The sequence below is a fragment of the Poecilia latipinna genome, unplaced genomic scaffold (assembly GCF_001443285.1).
Source record: "Poecilia latipinna isolate Pla-1442-1.1 unplaced genomic scaffold, P_latipinna-1.0 Scaffold1622, whole genome shotgun sequence".
Lineage (NCBI taxonomy): Eukaryota > Metazoa > Chordata > Actinopteri > Cyprinodontiformes > Poeciliidae > Poecilia > Poecilia latipinna.
The window spans coordinates 36,922-58,752 of NW_015114238.1; the positions used below are offsets into that span (position 1 = coordinate 36,922).

Consider the following 21,831-nt stretch of genomic DNA (forward strand, 5'->3'; position numbering starts at 1 on the left):
ACTACAGTTTTGTGACAGTATTTGTAAAAGTAAAAAACTTGGATTTGAAGAGGGCCAAGGGTTGCTGGGGAGTCCTTAGTTTTCCACAAAATATTGTGAAATCAGCATTGTACATTTATTTAGAGAAAGAAAAAAACTCAAACATAAATTTTATGGCACTTGGCTTCAAAGCCAAATGCCATAAACTCAATCCCTGGTACCAGTTGGTACCAGGGAAAGCAGCAGGACAGGAATATATAAAACTTGAGGATCATTAGCATCGCTCTGCACCAAGCATCACTGAGTTAGAAAAAAATGGCTTTATTATTTCACAACACTCTGTGAGCAATTGTAGCTACTCCTTAAGCAATTTTTTAAACTATAATTTCCCAGTCCATTACAATCTTGGTAAAAATTTGTAGAATTGTACAGTTAAGTAAAAAAAATACAAAAAATCAGCAAAACAGACCATTACTGTAAAAACCAGATGATGTGCTTTGTCTTTCCCCCCTCAAATTTAAATCACCCCATTAGATTAAAGTTATACTGAAAAACTTTGATTAAAATGGCTGAAAATAATTCAGGTCATATGTTTTTGCTAGAATCACCTTAGTGTGCGATCAATCAAAATTACAAGTAGAGTTATATTTCAAAATCAATACTAATTTTCTGTTTCTGTTTCATAAGTCCACCGGCTCATGCTTTATCTCCTGATCACCGCTTTCCTCATTTATGAAAGAAAACTAAACCTGTGTTTATTTGCATGTATTGAAAAGTAAAGACTTGGCTTCAATGTTTACCTTCAAAAGGTACCTGAGTGTTTTCTGGATCAACCATAACTCTTGTCACTAATTAACAACAAGAAAACAATGGAGAAAGGAAGCAATAAGTGGCTTATTTCCATCTGCAACCTTCATATGCATCAGCAGCAAGTGTAAAAAATGTCTTTATACTTCACACAGCTGCAGGCCCAAACATTCACAACATTTATCTAAAAATAAACCTCACTAAGCGTGGAGAACAGCAGAGATAAGAGGAGAGAAGATAGGGGTAAAAATCTGAATTTTGAATATAAATTGGTACATTAACTATCTGATTCAGTTACAGGGACAATCAGCAGCTTCCTCAACATTATCTTTTCATGCTCAATTTTTAAAATACGACTCGGCTGCCCTGGATGTCAGAAAATCTTTATTGCCAACCAGAAAGATGGTTTATACTTTTATAGTAAAAAAAGCACGTTTTTGATACGATTCTACGAGGAAAGAACACAATATAAAACTACAACGTAACACAAATGTAAAATAAGTTCATACGATGCCAATGAAAAATGCACATACACTCATCAATGGCATGAATTATTTTGGGGGTTTGTGTACAATTAATTCTAATTGATTTTTTTATGGACAAAGTTTATACATTGGAACTGCCAAGGCTCAAACCAATCATAAAAAGGACATTTCTGGAACTCCAGTGTTACTGTCCGAGTCGACAGATGAGGCAAAAACTGATCTATTTGGTGTCAAGAGATGTATATGAAATCAATCTGGGAGTTTTAAATTTAAGAAATTGCAGGGAATAATGAAAGTTACACTGAAACTTCAATTAAGAGCAAGATTGCTGAAATATGGACATAATTGAGTCTCATTGCATGTATGGTAGAGACAGAGTTTATGTGCAGAAAGATGCTTTTTTTCGGAAGATTTAATAAAAGAAAATCTACATGTCTTGCATAAGGTTAAATGGACAAGGAACACGGACATGGCATTAAAATGGAAGAATCCAGCACTGAGCAACAAAAACTCAGAAGCCTAAATATCAAGGAAAGGTTGTAAAGAGACGAAAGAACCAGAAAAACTAATCAGAATAAATGTGGTACAGTTGTGGCAATGAGCAAACTGAGACAGACGAATTAACACAGAGGAAGCTGAACTGAATCTCACAGTAATATAAGAAAAATAAATTCAAATGTACAAGAAACACAACACAAAAATAAAGAAACAAACCAAAGATAAGGGAATAAACTAGTATGGCAACACCTTGGCAATGATAAGAAGCACAGACAAATGAACTGACTAAATGACCTATGGAATATAAATAACCCTAAAGAAAATGATCAAACACAAACAAACACTCAAGGAATGTCGCACTACAAGCAAGCATCATTATAAAATGGAGTCGATAAAGCAGCGGGCTTCTGGAGAGTCCTCAAACACAACCATAAAACATAATGAACCAGGCATGAAAACTGGCTCCATTCCAAGAACTACAATGATTTTTAAAATGTTTTTCATTTCTGACAGTCAAAGGTGATTTAAAAAAAAAAAAAACACATTTTCTGCAAGGAGAGAAATGAATACACTATGATAACGACACCTTAAACAAATTGCTATGATCTAATGGCAATTAGATCATAACAAAATTATTATGATTTTGCAAGTTTCCGATACGTTAATTGATTACATTTAATTTACATGGAGGCACATTTTTAAAAATAAAAATTCCAAATAAAGGTTAAAATTGAGAAAAAACTCAGAAAAAGAATCCTGACTTAGCCCTTCAGAGCATATCCTACAGATGCAGTGTTTGGGTCAAGCATTGCACAAAGTGTCAGAAACATCTGTTCCATCTGTTTTGTGCTCCAATGGACAGTATGCCAAGATATCAGAGCTCACAGCTCCAAAAATGAATCACTGACATGTCTGTCATACTTGATAAAAACGGGAACAATAATAATCCTGTTGAAACGGCACAGAAAGAGAAAAATTGGGTTGGGATGCAGCTTTGTGCACTCAATACACATGTGCTACCGATACTGTGGCTAACAGAAATCCAGCCTTTTCTGTGCTTTTCAGCCTCTGGCAGAGGTATTTTATGCTTCAGACAAACTGCTGCCACTGTGTCCTTTGAGGGGTGAAACACAGGGAGAGAGAGTGTGTGTGTGGAGGGGGTGAGGCTGTAAGACTGGCTCATGACCAGGCTAAGGAGCGAAGTCATCGCTGGCAGAACAGAGTTCACTGGGATGTGACAAGTATGATCTTCGGGAAACAGATGCAGTGGTTCAAACACACCCCGGCCACTGTGAACTTCCTGCTATTTGCCATCACATCTTTAAAAGTTATAAATATAAACAATTACATTCACACGGTCAGCAAGAGGTAACCGTTTACGATCCACGCCCATCACCTCATGCCTGCACACCCTGCTCTATATAAAACCCCTATGTACATTTCTCTGTCAGCTCACTTAGCTTTTGGGCATTTCCTTTGTTTTTGTTGATCTTTAAATCCACAAGCTACTCTCTGCCGTTTAGCAAGGTTTACTTTGTATCCATTTGAGTGAGCGTGAGCAGACAATTAAAGAAATGTCCTGTGGGGAGTATGACAGGGTTGGCCCTCTATACCCTCTGAGAAAATGGGTTTCCAGTCAGGATGTTGGCCTGCCGCCTTTCCTGGAGACTGGGGATTCTCGTTGGATCAAGAAGGGCTTGGCAGCCTGGTCCTGGCCGGGTTGCTTACCGGCGCCTCTGTTTGTGCCCTACATCTCCGAGCCGATGCCTCATTCCGGTCAGAAGGTCAGTAAGTGGAGGGTCAGCATGGATGTGTCTCACTTTTCCCCCTCGGAGATCTCCGTCAGTGTCAGGGATGGATTCCTGGAAGTTGGAGGTACTGCTCTGTTAATTAACCCCTCTGAAAATGTCTGGCATAAGTGTTAATTAGTTTTACTCACAAGGCAGATTTTTAATCCTGATAAAGCATTAATAATCTTATCTCACATCATCATCTGAGGAAGGAGAAGAGTCTTCTAAAAATACTTTCCCCGCACTTCACAGAATAAACGACGAACATCTGAAACTGCGATGGAGAAAAAGCTGAACGCTACAAATTTAGAAAGCTGCTTAAATATCGTGCTTGGGGAAATTAAAATCACAGCTCTGTGGAAGAAATTAATTTCTGTGCTGAGTGGTTTCTCAGTGTCGTTTGATTCTTCTGTGTCCTCGTGTACCTCCCTATAAACACTAATCTTTCCCCAGGGAAACACGAGGAGAGGCCTGACGAGCATGGATTTATCGCCAGATGTTTTACAAGAAAATACAGGTAGACAAAGAAGCCACAGACATTAGCTTGCTGATATTTAGGATTAAGCTATCACTGATGTTGATCCCCCTTATTTATTTTATTAATAATTGATTTCTGAAATGCTCAAGCAAGAAAAATAAAAGAGATCTACATTTGTTTCAGTGTTAACAGTGTTTGGTGTGGTGGTCTAAACAAGAGTTTGTGATTTGAAGGCTTCCAGCTCAAGTGAACGTTACCAAACTTGAGTCCTCACTCTCCGTTGATGGTTTCCTGACTGTAGAAGCTCCACTTCCTGAAGCCTCAGCTCCTGCTGCCATCATCATCCCAATAAAGGTTATCACATATGAAACTTCTTTAAAGCTTAACAAATAGTAAAATATGGTTTTCATTTATTTAATCTTCAATTTGAGAAGATAAAAACACTCGGATGAGCTGAAAACAAGACCTAAAAATGGAAATAGCAATACTTAAATCTTATTTGTGGAAGTAATCTATGTCAAGACTTGTAAGATAATATATTGTGCAAAAATGACAAGCTGCAATTAGCTTGAGAAATCTGTTGCCAAGCAACATTAACACAAAAAGCAAGAAAAGTTATGCTTTGCCAATCTGTTTCCTTCTGAAAAAGTGCTTTTTGGCAATAAATCATATACTGTTATACTGAAAGCCTGTTATTTTGTCTTAAGTGGTGCCACATTTCTGAGGACAATTATGGGTTGAGTTGCAGAGTTGATCATATGGATTGCACCCATGAAAAGAAAAAGTAATCTCTGCCAATGCTAACCATATTTTGATGGAGGTAGTGTGGTAGAGTTGGACAACATCTCCCTCAATACTGATGTCAGCTTGTTATCACTACAAGAAGTCTCAATGCAGAGAGATACTGAGATCCTGCAACTAGTGGGATCTCCCATAACTCCACTTAGGAATGTTCATGGCAACAAAGAGAAGATTTAATGGCTTTCTTTCCAATAAGCACTTGTTGGATTGAGCTCGTTTCTTCTTGTCAGAGTGACCAACATTTGTCATTTGTGGCTGACTAACTTCCTAAAACCTGGAGTTAGTAAGATATCACGATCTCTTAACGCTGCTCAACTTCCACAGCGGGTGTTGGCATCCTGTCAATCTAAACCTCGACATATAAAACTTACAACCATTAGCATAAAGGTGCACAAAAACTGCAACACAGTGCTATTTACTGTTAAAATAAAAGGTAAAAATATTACAAAGACGTTTTGATGCGTTTTCACCGTGTACTGATCTGAAATATAGTAAAACAGGCTTCAGGAATGACAGCCGAAATGGCGCCTTCAGCACATTGCGTCTGAGGCAAACAGGAAGTCCGCCCTAAAACCAACCCGGAAGCAACGCCCCCCAAATAAAGGTTCCTTTTCGTCACTACTGCCCCCCATCTCATCCTCAGGAAAGCAATGTAAATGTCCCCAGAATGCCATGCAAAAATGCAAAGAAAACTTCATATTTTGAAATAAATACAAGAAATTGTATTTGAAACATATTTCAAATATATAAAACAACCAAAAATAATAATGGTGAGAGTTTTATATTCACACATATCCTAATACTGTGGTTATTTAAATTGAGTTTTTTTTTTTATTATTATTATTACAATAAAGCTGTAAGCAACATGCTCACTTATTTTCATATTTGTCTGCAAATTCAGGTGGAGGTTGAGGGCAATGGAGAACAAGAAACAAAACAAGAAGGTCAGGAGGAAGAGTCTCAATTAGAGGCCTGCAGTGATCCGGTCCAGCCCAGCAGCACCACAGCTGGCCTGGAGCAGGGAGACAAGGAAACCAGAGAAAAGCCAGCTGGACAGTCCCATCCTTCACTGCCTGAGGAAGATAAATGCTTAGAGAGCATCCAAAAGTCTTCTGAGCACCACGAAGTCCCAGAAAGCCAAGAAAGCCTGGGTACATCCAAGCTCCTGGAACACAAAGAGCCAGTCGTGGATGAAGAGATCCAGGTGAAGGCAGAGGGAGCCGAGGAGCTCGCTCCCCCTCAGGAGCAGGAGCTGGGATCAGCTCCGCTGAGTGACATCCAAAGCCAGGAGCTGGAGGCTGCTAACATAGAGCAACAGCACACCGACTAAACACAAGAGTATTAGCCTGCATTGCCTGCCTTAAACCAGCTCCACAGATGCCTTTTTGTCATTAGCTATAGCGCCATTAAAGCCTGCTGTGTTTGGAGCTCTAATAAAGTAGTATCATGTGAAAGTAAAATTTGTGTTGATCTATTACATCTAAAGTTAACCACTAAAAACTACATGGTTCAAGATTAAAGTAACTTAACCTCATTATTTATTTATTTTTAATCAGAAGTAGGTTATGACGTTGATGTGCAAATTCTATTTGCACATCTTTTTCTTTGTCACTTTGACATCAATAAGTTGCTCATTGAAAAGCACAATTCATTCACTAATGCTGTTACTATAGAAACAGCTTAAGTGAAGTCCACACATGTAACCTAACGGCAGTAAATGTAACAGTTCGTGTGAGTGCAACACCTCACACAATGTCTTTGCCAACACAGAAGCAAGAGAGTCTTTTTATCCTTTCAGAGCGCAGCTCCGGTTGGAAACTTTTTAAATTTGCACCAATTATCCCCGTCGATTCCAGCACACAGAGAAGATTACGTTATTTTGCATCACACAATAGTCAGTGGAACAGCCCCAATTTTTTTCCATCCTCTTTCAAAAGCCCTGGCAGGGCCCATGAGCGAGTTGTGTCCATCCTGAAGCCAGCGCACAGCGGTGCCTATCGGAGCCAGCAAGCTCCTCACTAAGCTGCCGCCCAGTTCCTACTGCTGTCCAACAGTAACGCCACAGGTTCTCCAGATCCCTGGAACAAGGCCTGTGACTGATGTTGTTTTTTTCTTTATTTTCAAATAAAAACACACAAATGTAGGATGGACACTTTAATTGCATTTCTCAGTAAAAAGACATCAACAGAGAGGATTGCAGAAAACGAACTGCTTTTCACAAATAAGTCAATTGTCCATCAAGCAAGCATGCAATCATAAATAGAAAAATGCTCACTTCAAATTAATACATCAAACAATTTTGCACCAATTAAAATGTATATATACAACATATTGTCAATGCATACAAAGATGAACCATCCAGGTCCTCTTTATGATAAAGACATTAAGGCACAGTCATTCCCTGTGTCACTAACAGATCTATGTTAAAATGGATGAATTAACCTTCTACTCAAGGATTTCTAATACACCAAGCTGCACACGCAAATTGTTAACTTGGAACCTGATTTTAACACCCCCTGCAGTTCGCATTTGTAAACAGTATCATCAGTAAGTGGGGATATTTATAACACCTGATTATGCAATGAAGGCCTGTGGTACCTAATGGGGAGGAAAAAGTCTACTAAAGAGGTTTAAACAGGTATAAATGCTATATGGAACAATTTAGATATGTTAATGCATTAATGTATATTAAAATACATTAATATTTTACCTGATTAATATAGGATTTTACAATATTGAGATAAGAAGAATCAATTAAACAAAATATGTAATCGATTTAAAACAGATCAGAACAAAGTTGAACAAGCTTTATATTGGATATTCTTGGAGTTTTTGGTCTTGCAGATACTAAAAAGCATCAAAAAGTCTCTTTACATTTTCAGACATAAAGTTTCATCAACCTTAGAATGTGTTTCTAATCAGTCTATGACTAATGTTGAATAATCCATGATGAGTCTGACCTTTTTCTTGCTTTTATCTTTCGAATGCTACTGATCAACATGGTGCCCCTGACAGAGTGGCACCCTTGGTGATGAGCCATATTGCTTATAAAAAACAATATATGGAGAAAAGTGTTGCTTTTTAAAAATTGTTAGTATCGTTCAGTGCACACAGTGTAATTAAATCACATCACCCATGGTTTTTTCTTCAATTCATTTATGTTTTATTATAAAGGACAAATTCTTTAAATAAAAAGCAGACATAAAATAAATTATAAACTATTTATTGAAAATATTCGTTGTGTACATAAAGAAATAAAAAAGTCAACCAATTTTCTTTATCTTTCTACTTATTTGGATTTTGCATAGGTGTTACAAAATAAATGTCCCAATTGCGACTTATTGATGATGCAATTAAATATTTTCTTATGCAATATAAATGTTATATGACTTGATAGTCTTAGTTGTACTCGAGGAAGAAAAAAAAAACAGAATGTATTACTATAACATCCCTGCTTTTTGTTGTATGAAAATACTGTTTTATGAAATATTAACACAGACATCCAATGGGAATTCCCTGCCCTAAAATATTTCAGATTTTCTTCTCTAAGTGTTTAAATAAGATGGCAGTTCAGTGAGCAGTTTTTATTTCAAACTCATAACTGATTATGTAGATTTATGTGATCATGTTAGTCGGGGGTGCCAGTTTAGACTGCTGGGGCCTCTTGGGGTTTCGGAGCCTCTACTTCCTGAATTTCTCCTCCTGGGGACTCTTCGCTGCTAAAGAGGTAGTACGGTGGGGTCTGCCGAGCCTCGATGATGAGGACACCCTCAGGCGATAAGGAAGCGAAGACTGTCAGGGGGTCCACATCGGTGGGGATCCTGAAGAAACAGAAGAGAGGGAATGTAAATGTGAGGGCATCATTTAAGTTTATTTTTTTACTTGACAGAAAGCTTCTGTGTATGTTCAGAATGCTGCAAGGTATGGGGGAGACACAAAAGAAGCCGAATGGGGCGGAAAAGATGAACAGAGCAGGGAGTTCGTACAGAACTCTGTGACATTTCTTTCTGTGGAACCGCTGTACAAACATTGTTCAGCACTGCAAGACTTTATTGCAACTTTGTCAATGCCCATAAAAACAACCTCCTGTTTGAAGGATTTTTAGTGCTGCACGTCTGAAGAAGATTGTTAAAAACTTTCACCGTGTCCTTGTTGGCTTCCACGGATTTTAGATGCTACAAAAATCTCTCATCCAGCAAATCTAGTTTACAATAAAACCTCACCCTCATCAAACCACTGCCGATAGCAAGAAAGAAAACAACTGCAAATTTCAGGAAATTATATTTTAAATCTAGGTAAGTTAAACACCTGCGTATTTTCAGGACTGTATGTGCAACTTCCCTCATCTACAGCTGTTGTTTTCCAACAACAGAACTGGATAACTTGCTTTGAAAATAAGGTGAAGATAGACGTCTGTGTAACATCAGAATTGTAACATCTAGAAAATACTTTATACTTTACTTACTAAATACTAAATACTTTAAGTTTATGGCAGACCAGGATTTGATTGTAATGCTGGATAAATGAACTCTAAAAGCTGCTGCAGCTGCACACACAGACTTAAACTCCCCTCTTTGTCAGCCAGTATGGTCAAATATGGATACGGTAGGTGTGCTTGGTGAGCAGCCAACTGTTCTTGGGGAGTTAATATAAACACCGGGCTGCCATCGGGACGTTCAGCAGAGGAGGCGCCTGATCTACCCTCCTTTTAATTAGAGAAGACCCTCCACTGGCTTCCCACTCCTCTGTGAAATACAAGTCAGAGCAGGCTGATGAACCTCAGACAGAGACATCACGTCATGTCTATTTCTGTATTCAGATACCACAGACTGTATTCCACTGAGATGTGAAGGTCCACTTCAGAGACTGTTTTTAAGATCAATGTTATCGTCTAAAATAAAATAATGATGCAGCAATACTCTGTGCATCAACAGGGTTATAGCTGATCCTATTTTTGACAGCTAGGATAACAGCAGCCCCAAAGAGATAAAATGCAACCCAAGGGCAGTGAAGTGTCACTTGGGAGGATAAATGGGGGCCCACAGGCTTGAAGACAAACACTGAGGACTGATGGGAAATACAGCAAAAGCACTGCAGAAACTGGAACTGAATATTGTTACTTTTTGTGGAAAACAAAAAAGGTTTTCCTATTTTCACAAACTCTCAAACAGTCTGACATTTTGTGAGGTAAGATGAGAAAAAACTCTAACAAGCTCAGAGCAAAAACACTCTGTGGACAAATAAAATTCAACTATATGGACACGGCATCTGAATAACCTGCAGTTTGAGCTGATTCCAATGTCCAAACTTTCACAGCAGGTGGTACAATTTGACACATCAACAGAGGAAAAAGAGAATCAGGAAACAGTTAATATGGCAAAGAGCTCGGGGACAGACCTTGGTAGAGACAATAATCCATTTAAAAATGCACATTTTGTGCTTTAAGACAGAGAGATAATAGCACCATAAACACAGATATAAAGTGATAAGCAAGACATATTTCCTCAGTAAAGGTTTAATAGCTTCAAACTGCAAACAAGCTTCATGCAGTCACTGCTAGTTTAAGATGGACATTTATAATGCCAATAAAGATATCTAGACAAGTGTTAATAACATTTTATGTTGTGTCATTATTGATTAAAAAACCCCCCAAAAACATTTAAATCACTAGTTACTTTCATGCTTTTTTTAGTGAGACCCTTGGGATAGGGAGTATAGATAAGGTCTCATCGGTGCTGACCTTGTTCAGTTCTGCCTTTTTAAAATAACATACTGAGCTTTTCACTATCCCATTTTGAAACAAGCCACTACTGTATGGTGGAATACCTGCTTTTTCACATACCATCTCATCCTTTATCATTAGGACTGGACAACATGCCAAACTTAAAATTACAAATTAAATTGCATTAACTTTCTGATTTATCAAAATTCAATGTGAAAAGACAGAGGAAAAAAAAAACGTAGGCAAATGAGTGCAAATAATGCAACTTTCAGGCAGAACTCCTACTTTCCTCTGCTTAAGGTCTCAAACATCAACACACATCTGCAAAAAAAAAAAAAACATGTTCCATCGACTGTCTTTTCCACTTTGAAGAAGGGCTAAGAGAAATGGGCCTCTTTTTATCATCATATTTACACCCCAGAGAAACAGGAAGCCCAGGATTGTATAGAAATAAACACTTCTGGAGGCTCAAGCAACCTAAAGGTGTAAAAAATATAAAGAATGATTCAGTTTCATACTTCTCTTCAAGAGTTGCTAGTTGTGCCATTACCGGTAATTGTGTCATATATGATATACAGTAGTTCAAATTTTCTTTTCTTACAAGCATACTGAAGTCAAAAGTTGATTTCTTCCCTAAATATTTCAGTGTGGGATTATGCTGCTGCAGCAAAAGATTAATAAATAGGAATAAGACGTTGGACACACTTTTCCTCAATAACCATGTAGAGCTCTTTATCTTGTGTACAGTAGATTTCATACCTCTTTCAATTATGTGCAAAAATACTATAGTCTGCATAAAAAGCTACAGCCTGATATTACTATTCATAGACTCACTGTAGCATACACTCTGGTGACAAAACAAGATGCAGCTAAGACTTAAATGAAGGTGGGTGTGAGCCAGTAAAAAAAATGCTAATAACCTTTATGAGTTTACACACCACCTTCACTCAGCCAATTTCTACAGAGCAAAGACTCGACTTCTGACAAAGTCAAATCACTCTGGTGGTCCGTGATGTCGACCCCGAGCACAGACCTCATCTGTCTCCAGTTTGGGGAGCGTGTTTGACTTTGGCAAGTGTACAGTTTATCTCAGGCATTGATTTTGCACAGCTGCCAGAAAACCATCAAGCAAGCTTTTACCTCGTAGAGATTCTGAACCCCGGGGAGACAATAAACAGAACAAGGTGTGTATGCATGTGAGTGGAACCTCTAGCAGACATTTCATCCAGGGTTATCACGTATCTTTTGAGACACAGTTATGTGTTGTTGGGGAAGTAAATGTCCTGCTACCTTTGCCCCCAGCTTTGAACATTTTTTGGTTAATAACTGATGTTTTTCTTGCTTGTTTGAAACGAGTTACACACAAACTTCATGGTTAGACTCTGGTCTATGGCAGGGGGATCAGTTGACATTGATAATTATTGATTAGTTTTTTGTTTTAAATACCTGAACTACTGCCAAACTGGTGGCATGACCTTTGCTATTTTAGTTAAACATACAGTCTCTGCTGTACTACACACGTAACTCAAAAGTGCTTATCAGGCTATGTGGTTAGCCAGTGGATTTCTGCATTGGGGGCAGTTATTTATACATGACCTGTTATCATCCCATCCCCCACTTCTCTCTCTTCCAACCCTTTAAATATTTAGCCTGTCACTGACTTGAGGTTTTTATTAACTCAGGAGCCATACTCAGACCCAATCTGATGAAGTTCCAATTTTGTATATGAATAGTGCAGGGCTGCAGGGCACCTGCTTAATTAGCTAGCAGAATATTAGCAGAACTCGAATGACGAGCCTGTAAAAGGCTGATTCACACCAAGGATTTGGCTCTCCGTGTTTGAAGTCCTCCTACTGCACAATTAAATGGGACAAGATGCAGAGACAGGCAGGTTGAGGTAACTGTCTGTGTTGCCAGTTTGGCTTGAAGGAGCTGCAACATGGGCACATTGTGGAGGAGTCTCCCAATCTGCACAGACTTTTTATAAGTGGCCCTGCTAAGAGAATAGCATAACTTAAATAATTGGTTGGAATGTTTCTTTGCTTTGTCATCTGGTCTTAAAGCAGAATCAAAGATATCCTTCGCTCTTCCCTTAAAGCAATTATTTGAAAAAGTTCCTGCTATATATAATCATATGATGCCCACCACCCCTCGACCAATGACTGCTGGAAATAGGAACTAGTCCCCCTGCGCCACCCTGCAAGGATAAACTGGTTTAGACAGTGTATGGATATTTATGGACTTAAAGGAACAGCTTAGCTATCTTTGTTACCAATCCTTATAGGCATAAGAAATTAACTTAATGAATGAATGTAACCCCTATTTAACCAGGTATGTCTCATTGAGATTAAATAAAAATCTCTTTTTTAAGAGAGACCTGATCAAAACTTTAACTTAAATCTTCCTAAAGCAGGCACTACATTGTGGAAACACCAACAGTATTATAACTGATGGATTTTATGTTGAAATGCAGCTAAGCTGATTTTAGGTGCAAGTTTAAAGGTTTTGCAGCAATCCAGTGTCCTCAAATGAACTGAGACTGTTTTTCTTGAGCTGAGCTAGGAATCCTTTTACTATTCTGTGAATCTGAGGCCGTAGCATACACTATCTGATCTCCAACATAGCCAGACTACCACAGACTCTTCAGATATGTTGAAACATTATGCTACATGAGTGAGAGGACACTCAGATAACCCATGTTGCACATAAGCTTCACTGCTGCAGAATTTATTCAAGCGCTCCTCCAAAGTTGCAGAAACGGCCCAACAGATAATAACGCGAGGGAATCTTTTGCAACACTATATGCATAGTGTAGGAAAGGAGCAAGTGCCAAAAATTTGATTGCCCCTGCAGCCACACACTTGTCTAGCCCCTGTTATTTCGCAATAGATTTTCTTTAATAACCAAGCAAGAAAATAAATGTGTATAGAGCTATGGTTCCTTTAATTCCAGGTTATAACTATCTCACAAAATCATTTAGGAGGGGAGTTGATCCTTAAATATGAAAAAAAAAACTCAAAGCAAAGAAAAACAATAAACTGCAGGCAATAATTTGCTGTAAAGCAGTTAAAGACCATAAATTCTACACCTTTGATCCCAACATACATGCAGTATTCCCGAGTTGTTCAACTCCAATGCTTAAGAGTCAATATCCTGCATCTTTTAGATGTGTCTCTGCTCAAAAATAGGTAGTGTCATTGACTGAATTACCTCCTCAGCATGCAGAGTCCTGCATGAACCCTTCATCTGATTTAAGTGTGCTGAACTATGGAAACAGCTAACAGCTAACATTATACTATCTCTGTTTGGACACACCAGCAGCATACAAATAGTACAACATCTAAAGGAACACATATCCTTTAGGGGCATCACAGGACATATAATTTTAAAAATCACACAACCTTTTTCTGACACTTAGACCCACATAATTTGTTTTTCAGAGCAACAACATACAAAGTGTGCCCTAATTAATGACAGAGGTGTGTAATTATCCTGTGATGTTTTATTTATTTTCTGCCAGCTGTGATTTAACCTAGAGCCCCTTTTCTCTTAGTAATACAATAGCAACCATAGAGAAAAAAAGGAAACACAAAGAAATTATGTCTCAAATCCTTTCATTGTCCAACTGGAACTTTGTACTTTCTGGACATTCAGAAATAACACATAAAAGACTTTGGCGGCAAGCAATATTAAAGAACGATATTTATCTGACTCCTTCATATAAAACTAAAAGTACACTGAGATGTTGCCTTTTTATTGTAAAATATGACAAGTTCAAAGAAAATAAATAGGATCCTCATCAAAGTTTGATTCCTTCCACATTTACATATCTATAACCAGTTCTAAGAGTTTCCTTCAGTTTTTGGCAAGAATTGCTTAAATCTTACAGGAAACATCTGATTACGGAAAACTAAAGCCAACATTGTGTATTAACTTCAGTATTCACTCAGTTTTATCTGTCAGTAACTTAAACTCTAATATTTTTCTGATGAATGTTAAATAAAGTCAATCTATAAGTCATTAAAGCTCATCAACCTGTTCTCCACTAAACAGAGCTATGCTTTTATTAAGGGAGGGTAAAATCAATGCTTAATTACTGTATTTTTTTTTTCTTTTGCTGTGAAATATAACTGTAGCCAAACCCTCTTTCTTGACAATGTGCAGACAGAGAGCTCTTATCATTGCAGATAAACCTTCTCGGTTATACTCACTGTATCTTCTTTGTGAAATTCTTTGTCACAATCCCTCCTTCCTCCTGTTTTTCTTCATGTTTTCCTGGTTGGGGGAAAAACAAAGATCAGCAAGCTTGAAGACGCTAATTGCCCCCAAGGTCGCCCTCTTGGTGGCGCCACCGTGACATTGACCTGTGATTACACAATCTCATGGACTGCACATTGGAAACCCAACACCTGTGACCATTTAAATTTCAAACATGGACGTCAGTGAAAGAGGTGTTGATTTAACTGAAGTTCACTTGGCACACACACAGTTTCCATTGCTCAGTCCCTGCTCTGCTGTTGTTTTAAGCCAAACTACATCAACCCCGTCTTCTTTGATTGATTCTCGGAATGATTCTTCTGCAGACACAGATGGATCTCCTGCTGGGAGGAACATGCAGTCCTGGACTGACCCTGCTCCACCTTCTCCCTGTTCATTACAGGCAAACTGCTTTAGCTGACCAGCAGCTGCTCCTCGACAGCTAAAATGTCAACGCTGCTGGGAGGAGTGTGGCTTGTCACTGCGCTCAGCCCCTTTGAGCACGTCAGGTTAAACTATGTGTTTACACCCCCGCTGTGACGTCTCTACCTGCTAGCAGAGCTGCACTTCACTAGAAACTAAGGCTGAAGCCCCAGAGGAGGAATGGATGAGTTATGATCATCAGTGAGGTCATAGGATTATTATGAAGAACTCGGCATGACTTCAGATGTAAAACTCATCCCCAGAGAGAGTTACTCTACAAGATTCTTCCTCCTCAATGTTTCCCAAAACGCCTCACTCTGTGTTTAGAGAGAGGGTGTCCCCAACATTCACAGTTAAAGAACTGATGCTTGGGGTTGAAAGTATGACAAGCTCTCACTAGTCTAGCCCACTTAAGCATTTTTGTGCACAAAACATTTCTTTGAAAATGAAATAAATCAGTTAGGTTTGTGTCTTCACTGGACTTAAGAGGAAACACAAAAACACAACACCGATTCAAAATGCAAACAGAAAGCAATTGTCAAAAGACTGTTACTCTTAGGGTGCCAGACTTCTCCAAAGCAAATGCTGTCATCCTTTTAAACAAATTAGTCAACATTCAATCAAAAGGCAAAGTGTAATTAGCTTAAACAACTTGCAAGTCCAGATGCTTATCTTCTTTAAATAGCAGTCTACCAACTGTAAAGCAGAAAGAAACAACTCAAGTCACAAAAAATAACATATTAGCATTAAGTATCAATTATTTATAGAGCTATTATAACCATAACAGAGTCTGTATTTTTGGATCAATAGAACAATTTTTACACAGTTCTAATCCAATTTTATTTCAGAGATTAGATTCATGTTTGCTAAAGCCAAACATAGATGTACTTAGCAGATTATCTCCCAGGATGGATAAATGGATGGATGGATGGATGGATGGATGGATGGATGGATGGATGGATGGATGGATGGATGGATGGACGGATGGACGGATAGAACTAACAGTTTTTTCGGACAAAAGATGTAAAAGATTGAGCTTTGCTTGGTGTCTTAAAAAACTATCACAGTTTTAAGGATCAAACTATATTTTAATCTGGACGACTGTTTTGAACTACATACTCCAAGAATTTATTCTAGAAAAACAAAGTTTATAAATCAAGCATTTTTGGTTCATTGAGCCTTAAAAGTATTCCAGTCCAGTTTGGGAAACTACACGCCTTCAAAGCCTTGCTGGCGCTTCTGATTGTTTCTAAACCATTTGTGGAAATAGAATCAAAGATTTTCCTTTTACATACTCCCATCACTCAAATGCAAAAAAAAAAAATGTAGATAGTGTTCTTTCTTTACCAAAGAAAGAACACTACTATAACCAAAGTTTATGAAAAGGTGGTTGGGTTTCTTTTTTAGAAGATAGAAGGAAAAGCGTATCAGGGACTAAAATGTTGAGTTCTTAAATATAATCAAGAGAAGTGCTTCTCTGAAAATTGTGCTGTGCTTTAAAAAGTAGGCACTTTGCTCGCTTCGCCATCTACTCCAAACTTCCAATGAGATTTATTTGTAGAGGGTTGACTAATTAACTCTGTATATAATATGTTGCAAAGCCAAGAACTATTAGTTGAACAACACTTGAACAGAGTAATTGAGAGCTTGAAAGCTCTTTCAGTTCCACATTTTTAATTCAGATGATTTGAATTAATTTGGTGCAATTTTGCTAGGAAAGACAATTGTGTCCAACGTTCCACTTCACTCTCCTTTGTCAAAATGAGATGGAGCAATTGTACTTATCTCTGAATTGTAGCAAACTCTAGATTATCTTTGCCTTTAACAGACTAAAAACATCTTACCGGTTTTATTCCCTACCCTGCCACAGATTTAGAACAGGCTGAGCAGACATAGGGCCGATAGAATAACCCAACTGACATACCAACAATGTGTTTATAAAAAACTCACAGCTGAACGGTCAGGAGGAAGGCAGCTGTCCTCAGTGCCCCCTTTAAAACTGGGTATCCCTGGAATTAATCTTATAAAGCATCGACAGGAGGAAGTTTCTGCATCTTACTCCTGCAGTCAGGGACAAAACCTGTAAGAGTTTTGCTGGGTTACAGACCTGGCTCTCTTTCCTTCCAGAACATTCTCTGAGTGACGTCAAGCTTCCCATCTTATTGTAAACAGAGACTGTTGTCACGGGCCTTGCCTTAAATCTAAATTGAGCTCATGAGCGGCTGAGGGAGTGATTCTCCAAGAATCTCAAACAGGTGTCCGAGCTTTATGATCTGCCAAACCACTTCCAAGTCCCAGATTCCAAAAATCTGTCTTCCTCTTTTATAGAAGGACTCAACAGCAATGCAGAGATCATGTTATACCACCGAGGCCTTTTCACTTCCCGGACAGACCTGCACAGCTTCTGAGAGAAGCCATAAGACTGTTGTCATTCAGAGTAGCAGTCTGTTTCGGCCCTTCATCTGCTGTTTTTTGAGATTTCATTTTATGCCTTTACCTACAAACATCTTTAGTTCTTATCTCCCAAATTTAATGTTGTTTTTTTTTCTGATAGATTTATTGAAAGCAAAAAGTTTACCTTAAAGCGGTGATTAATTAACTGCAAAGTTATGAAAGGACATTTCATAATTTCTTAATGAAGATCTATTAAGAAGTCATAAGCATCTTTCCTGTACTTTAATATGATATAAATTAGTTTTAGCTCACAAGGAAAGTGAAGTTCTACCATCTGCTTCAACTTTTACAACTGCAATCTCAAAATAGTGCAGTGTTTTTGCAAATGCTACTTGATTAACTTTAAGCGGTTGTCACAACAACATGTGTAGAACAATTATTTTTTGTGCAGAAGAAAAATAGGAGGCATTACAGCAGAGCATTTAAAGTGTTTCTGGTCAAATTAACTGTTCAATACGAAACAGGTCATTGTGAACAGGAGCAGGGTAACATTAGCATAAACCACTATGGCACATTTTTGATCTGTACACTTCTCTATTTTCCTATCAGGCAATTACTCTGACCAGAAACATATCATGTCGTGTTTGCATTATGTTCGATACAAACCTCATCACAGTTCAAAGGTCATCTGCATAAACTTCAATGTTTGGACAGAGTGCTGGTGTTATATTTTATGGTAACCAACAGGCCCAAAAGGTGATCAGAACCACAATTAGTTGAAACAAAGTGTGAGACGAGGTTTTTAGGAAATTGTAAACAAAATTATATAGATTTAAAGATGTTGATGAAAATGTTACTAATTCAGAAAAGCAAACTATAAAATAAACTAATGCATTGGTTTAAGTGTGAAAGGTTTTGGTTACGAATGTGACAAGTAGAAAAGGATAAGAGTTGGTCAGGGTCCAATCAAGAAAGTTATGAAAGTTATATCTTATTGATTCTAACTTTTTAACAAATCTTAATTTCAAAAATCCTTCCTGTACATTCCTGAACTTACACAATAACTTTGACAGTTTTCTACATATACATATAAGTTCACGATGAAAAGTTAAAGTTCGTCACAGAGAAGGATTTACACTCTTATAAGCGCCAAAACAAAGTAAAAAGTTTAATCCCTGAGCATAAGATATGACAGTTTCAACCCACCGGTGAAAGGTTCATCTCCCCTTTTCAGCAAACTTTTACCCTAAACCATTTTGTTGGTCAGCATCATCTCACCTGAGACCTCTACAAAACCGTCTCTGGTCTTAACGTTTAACTCCTCTGGCTTGAAGCTGTGGACGTTCACGCACACCTTCCAGGGCTCGCCACCTGTGGTCGTGGGGGAGCTGCGTGGGGACGGCTCGCCGTACCTGCTGGTGTAAAGAGCGGGGCCTCCCGTGGAGTGACGCGTGGGGAACCCTGTGCGTAAACCGCCGCCAAAGGGCGACTGGCCGAGGCGCGTGCTAAGCCGGCCGGGTCGAGCCCAACCGGGCCAGTCCATCCCGAGGTCGTCGGGGAAAGGCGGCATCCCGAATTCATCCTCCATGAATCGGGATGCGAGCTGATCCCGGAACGGCGACTGATCCCGGAACGGCGATTCTCCAAACGGGTCTCTAGGAAACCGCTGCCGGTTTCCCATCGTGTAAAAGTCACCTTCTGCCATCTTCAGCGGACTTTAGACTCGCAAAAGTTCTTTGTTTGTACAGTAAGTTGAACCTTGCAATCGAGTTTACTTTGGTTCTCTAATCTCTGCCTCTGGTCAAACTTTACGCCTCCCGTTAAGTGCGCACCACCTTTACGCAGCGGCCCGCGGGTCCGTTAACTCCAAATAAGACTTCCAGCTGCTGCAACTTTGAAGGAAAAGTTATTTTTCTCCTCTGGCTTTGGCTTTTATACTGAGCTGGGGCCTCCCAGCTGACTGGTGCATAAGGGGCAAAAGACGAGAAAGTACTGGGAGGATCTGGACAGCGGCCACGCTGCAAAAAATATCACTTCACCACTTCAGTACCAACCCTTAAAATATTTTATTTGATGCTAAATAGTAGAGAGTCTGGACCAAGTCGAGTTCTTAATCTTTTTATTTGAATGAAATTAATTACACAACTTTAAATGAGGATTTCAAGATTTTGTCAATGTATATCTTTTACAGTGGAGGCGCAACAGCTGACAGAGGACCAGCCTACTTTTTACCAAACTGAGTTTGGTGGAGCTCCCCCCTCTTGATGACTCACTGATCTTTAATAGAAATGATCGCAGAGCTTCAGGTCCAATGCACTGATGTCACAACATTGATACAACAAACAGACTGAGTCAACTTCGAGAAGATGGGAAGTGTTGACTCTCTGTTCTTAAAGCAAGACTGCGATGGCACTTGATCAGCAGCAGGACTCTATATGGAGCTTCTTACAAAAACGTGTTGATTTCAGAGCGGCTACAGGGCGCTGGAAATGTAATCATAACCCTTGAACATTTTCTCTGGAGTTTGTTTTTTACCAGACAGAGTGTGAAAAATTTCAATGGTAACAAAGACATTTGGAAGCCACTGAATGTTATGTTGAGGTTCCAGTTGACACTTTATTACAATATGGACTTTACATTGACACACATGCTGTACAAAAAATATATGATTTTGCATTATGTCTGTAGATATTGAAAACGATAATAAAAATGCATAATTTCACAATGAATCACTATTGCTATAAGAGCTTATTTATGCTTTTTTAATACCCCAAATCATATTCAAATACATTTAAATTGTCACTTGTTTATGCATTGTACTCTGACTGTTTACAATATGCCTCCAATTATGTGCTGTAAATAAAAAAAAAAAAACACACATTTTGTATTATTTACACAGTCCTGGTGCCTATTTACAACACGGTAATTACATATTCAAACTCCTGTCTGCACAAGAACTGAGAGAGAGGGCATCGCTGGCTGACTAAGTTTATCAACACAACTGTGCAAATCTTCTCCCCAGCATACAGGTTCACATCTGCCACCATCAGCTTGTGGTATATGTATTATATTTTTGGCGCCAACTTCTTTTCTCTTCCAGCAGCACATTTCCCTCATTTGTCCAATTTAGCTGACATTTAGGGAAATAAGCTGAGAGAGTTGAGTGCATAGAGAGCAGCAGTCTTTCAGGCCTGGAGCAGCAACACAGACAGGATGAAGGATCTGAAACCATTAAGAAGCATGACCCTTAATTATAAGCAAAAGCTGTTTTGGAGATGGAGCTGCCATGAAATTAACTTTGAAGGAAAAGTGTGACATTTTGGAGAAAATAGCCTGTTTTCTTTGAGCTGGTCAAAATATATGGTCTAATGAGCAGCTGGTCTATGAAAGTACAGCAAAAATATCTTGAGATAATGAAGCAACTTTGTCAAGAAAATGAGATATTATCTCAAGACAATAAGCTAATTATTAACAGTCTGTCAGGATAAGTCTGGGGTGAAACAAAGGATGATTATGTGGAAAAGCACCTTGTCATCTCATCTGTGATGCTGTAGGCTTGACTTTTCCAAACCAGGATATTTGAAGTAATAGTAAACTCTACCAAAGAACTAAAAATGGATCATCACCGAGATAATGATCAAAAACATGGGGCCAAATACACTGAAATGGCTCATAAGGCAAAAAGCAAACTCACAAACGTTCTTGGAGCCGGTGCCTATATTCTGTGTTCATGGGCTGAGAAACCCTGGATGTGTTGTTGGTCCGTCACAAATACTGTAGAAGACATAAAGAACGGCTCTGATTGAAAATGTGGCTGAGCCTCATGTTAAAGTCAGGAGCATCAGGAAAAAGCCCAAAATATTTCCTAATAATTACCCTTTGCATACTCAATAATTCCAATAGGTGAACAAAAGTTAAGTACTGTAGTACACTCTTCAAATGTAATCACTGGCTTCTTTTTCAGATGCAGTTACTGTTTTCTCTTCCTAGCTTAACTTGCAGTGTCATAACACAGATGGGGAAAAGAATTAGTGAAGGCTTCACTGAATGTGGGATTTTACTCTACAGAAGATTATTTTGATGTTCTCAACCATTAGGGAGTCAACATTTATTTTGAAAAACTGAAATAAACCCAAAACTGCAAATTAATTCAACAGTTTGTTTTACTGAGTTTGCTGGACATCTAATTAAACCTTT

At 38.5% G+C, this 21,831-nt stretch overlaps 2 protein-coding genes across 2 annotated transcripts; one reads left to right on the top strand and one right to left on the bottom strand.

Moving 5' to 3' along the window:
- The first annotated feature begins 2,369 nt into the window (after nt 1-2,369).
- On the top strand, nt 2,370-6,298 carry LOC106964086 (heat shock protein beta-1-like). Its single transcript, XM_015059344.1, has 4 exons — nt 2,370-3,644; nt 4,013-4,076; nt 4,271-4,391; nt 5,740-6,298. The coding sequence occupies exons 1-4, from the start codon at nt 3,344-3,346 to the stop codon at nt 6,166-6,168; spliced, it is 915 nt and encodes a 304-aa protein (XP_014914830.1). The 5' UTR covers nt 2,370-3,343; the 3' UTR covers nt 6,169-6,298.
- Nucleotides 6,299-8,347: 2,049 nt separating this feature from the next.
- Nucleotides 8,348-19,576, bottom strand: hspb8 (heat shock protein b8). The gene is made up of 3 exons (XM_015059347.1): nt 18,913-19,576; nt 14,772-14,835; nt 8,348-8,659 (listed from the first exon to the last, which is right to left on the bottom strand). The coding sequence occupies exons 1-3, from the start codon at nt 19,337-19,339 to the stop codon at nt 8,485-8,487; spliced, it is 666 nt and encodes a 221-aa protein (XP_014914833.1). The 5' UTR covers nt 19,340-19,576; the 3' UTR covers nt 8,348-8,484.
- Between the last annotated feature and the right edge of the window lie 2,255 nt (nt 19,577-21,831).

What these genes read in the sequence shown, in the direction of transcription:
- LOC106964086 (XM_015059344.1), top strand. Translation starts at nt 3,344, where the DNA reads ATGTCCTGTGGGGAGTATGACAGGGTTGGCCCTCTATACCCTCTGAGA. An exon ending in TGTTTTACAAGAAAATACAG is followed by an intron (nt 4,077 to 4,270) that starts GTAGACAAAGAA and finishes TGTGATTTGAAG; the next exon opens with GCTTCCAGCTCAAGTGAACG. An exon ending in CCATCATCATCCCAATAAAG is followed by an intron (nt 4,392 to 5,739) that starts GTTATCACATAT and finishes CTGCAAATTCAG; the next exon opens with GTGGAGGTTGAGGGCAATGG.
- hspb8 (XM_015059347.1), bottom strand. Translation starts at nt 19,339, where the DNA reads ATGGCAGAAGGTGACTTTTACACGATGGGAAACCGGCAGCGGTTTCCT. An exon ending in CGGTTTTGTAGAGGTCTCAG is followed by an intron (nt 14,836 to 18,912) that starts GTGAGATGATGC and finishes TCCCCCAACCAG; the next exon opens with GAAAACATGAAGAAAAACAG. An exon ending in AATTTCACAAAGAAGATACA is followed by an intron (nt 8,660 to 14,771) that starts GTGAGTATAACC and finishes CTGTTTCTTCAG; the next exon opens with GATCCCCACCGATGTGGACC.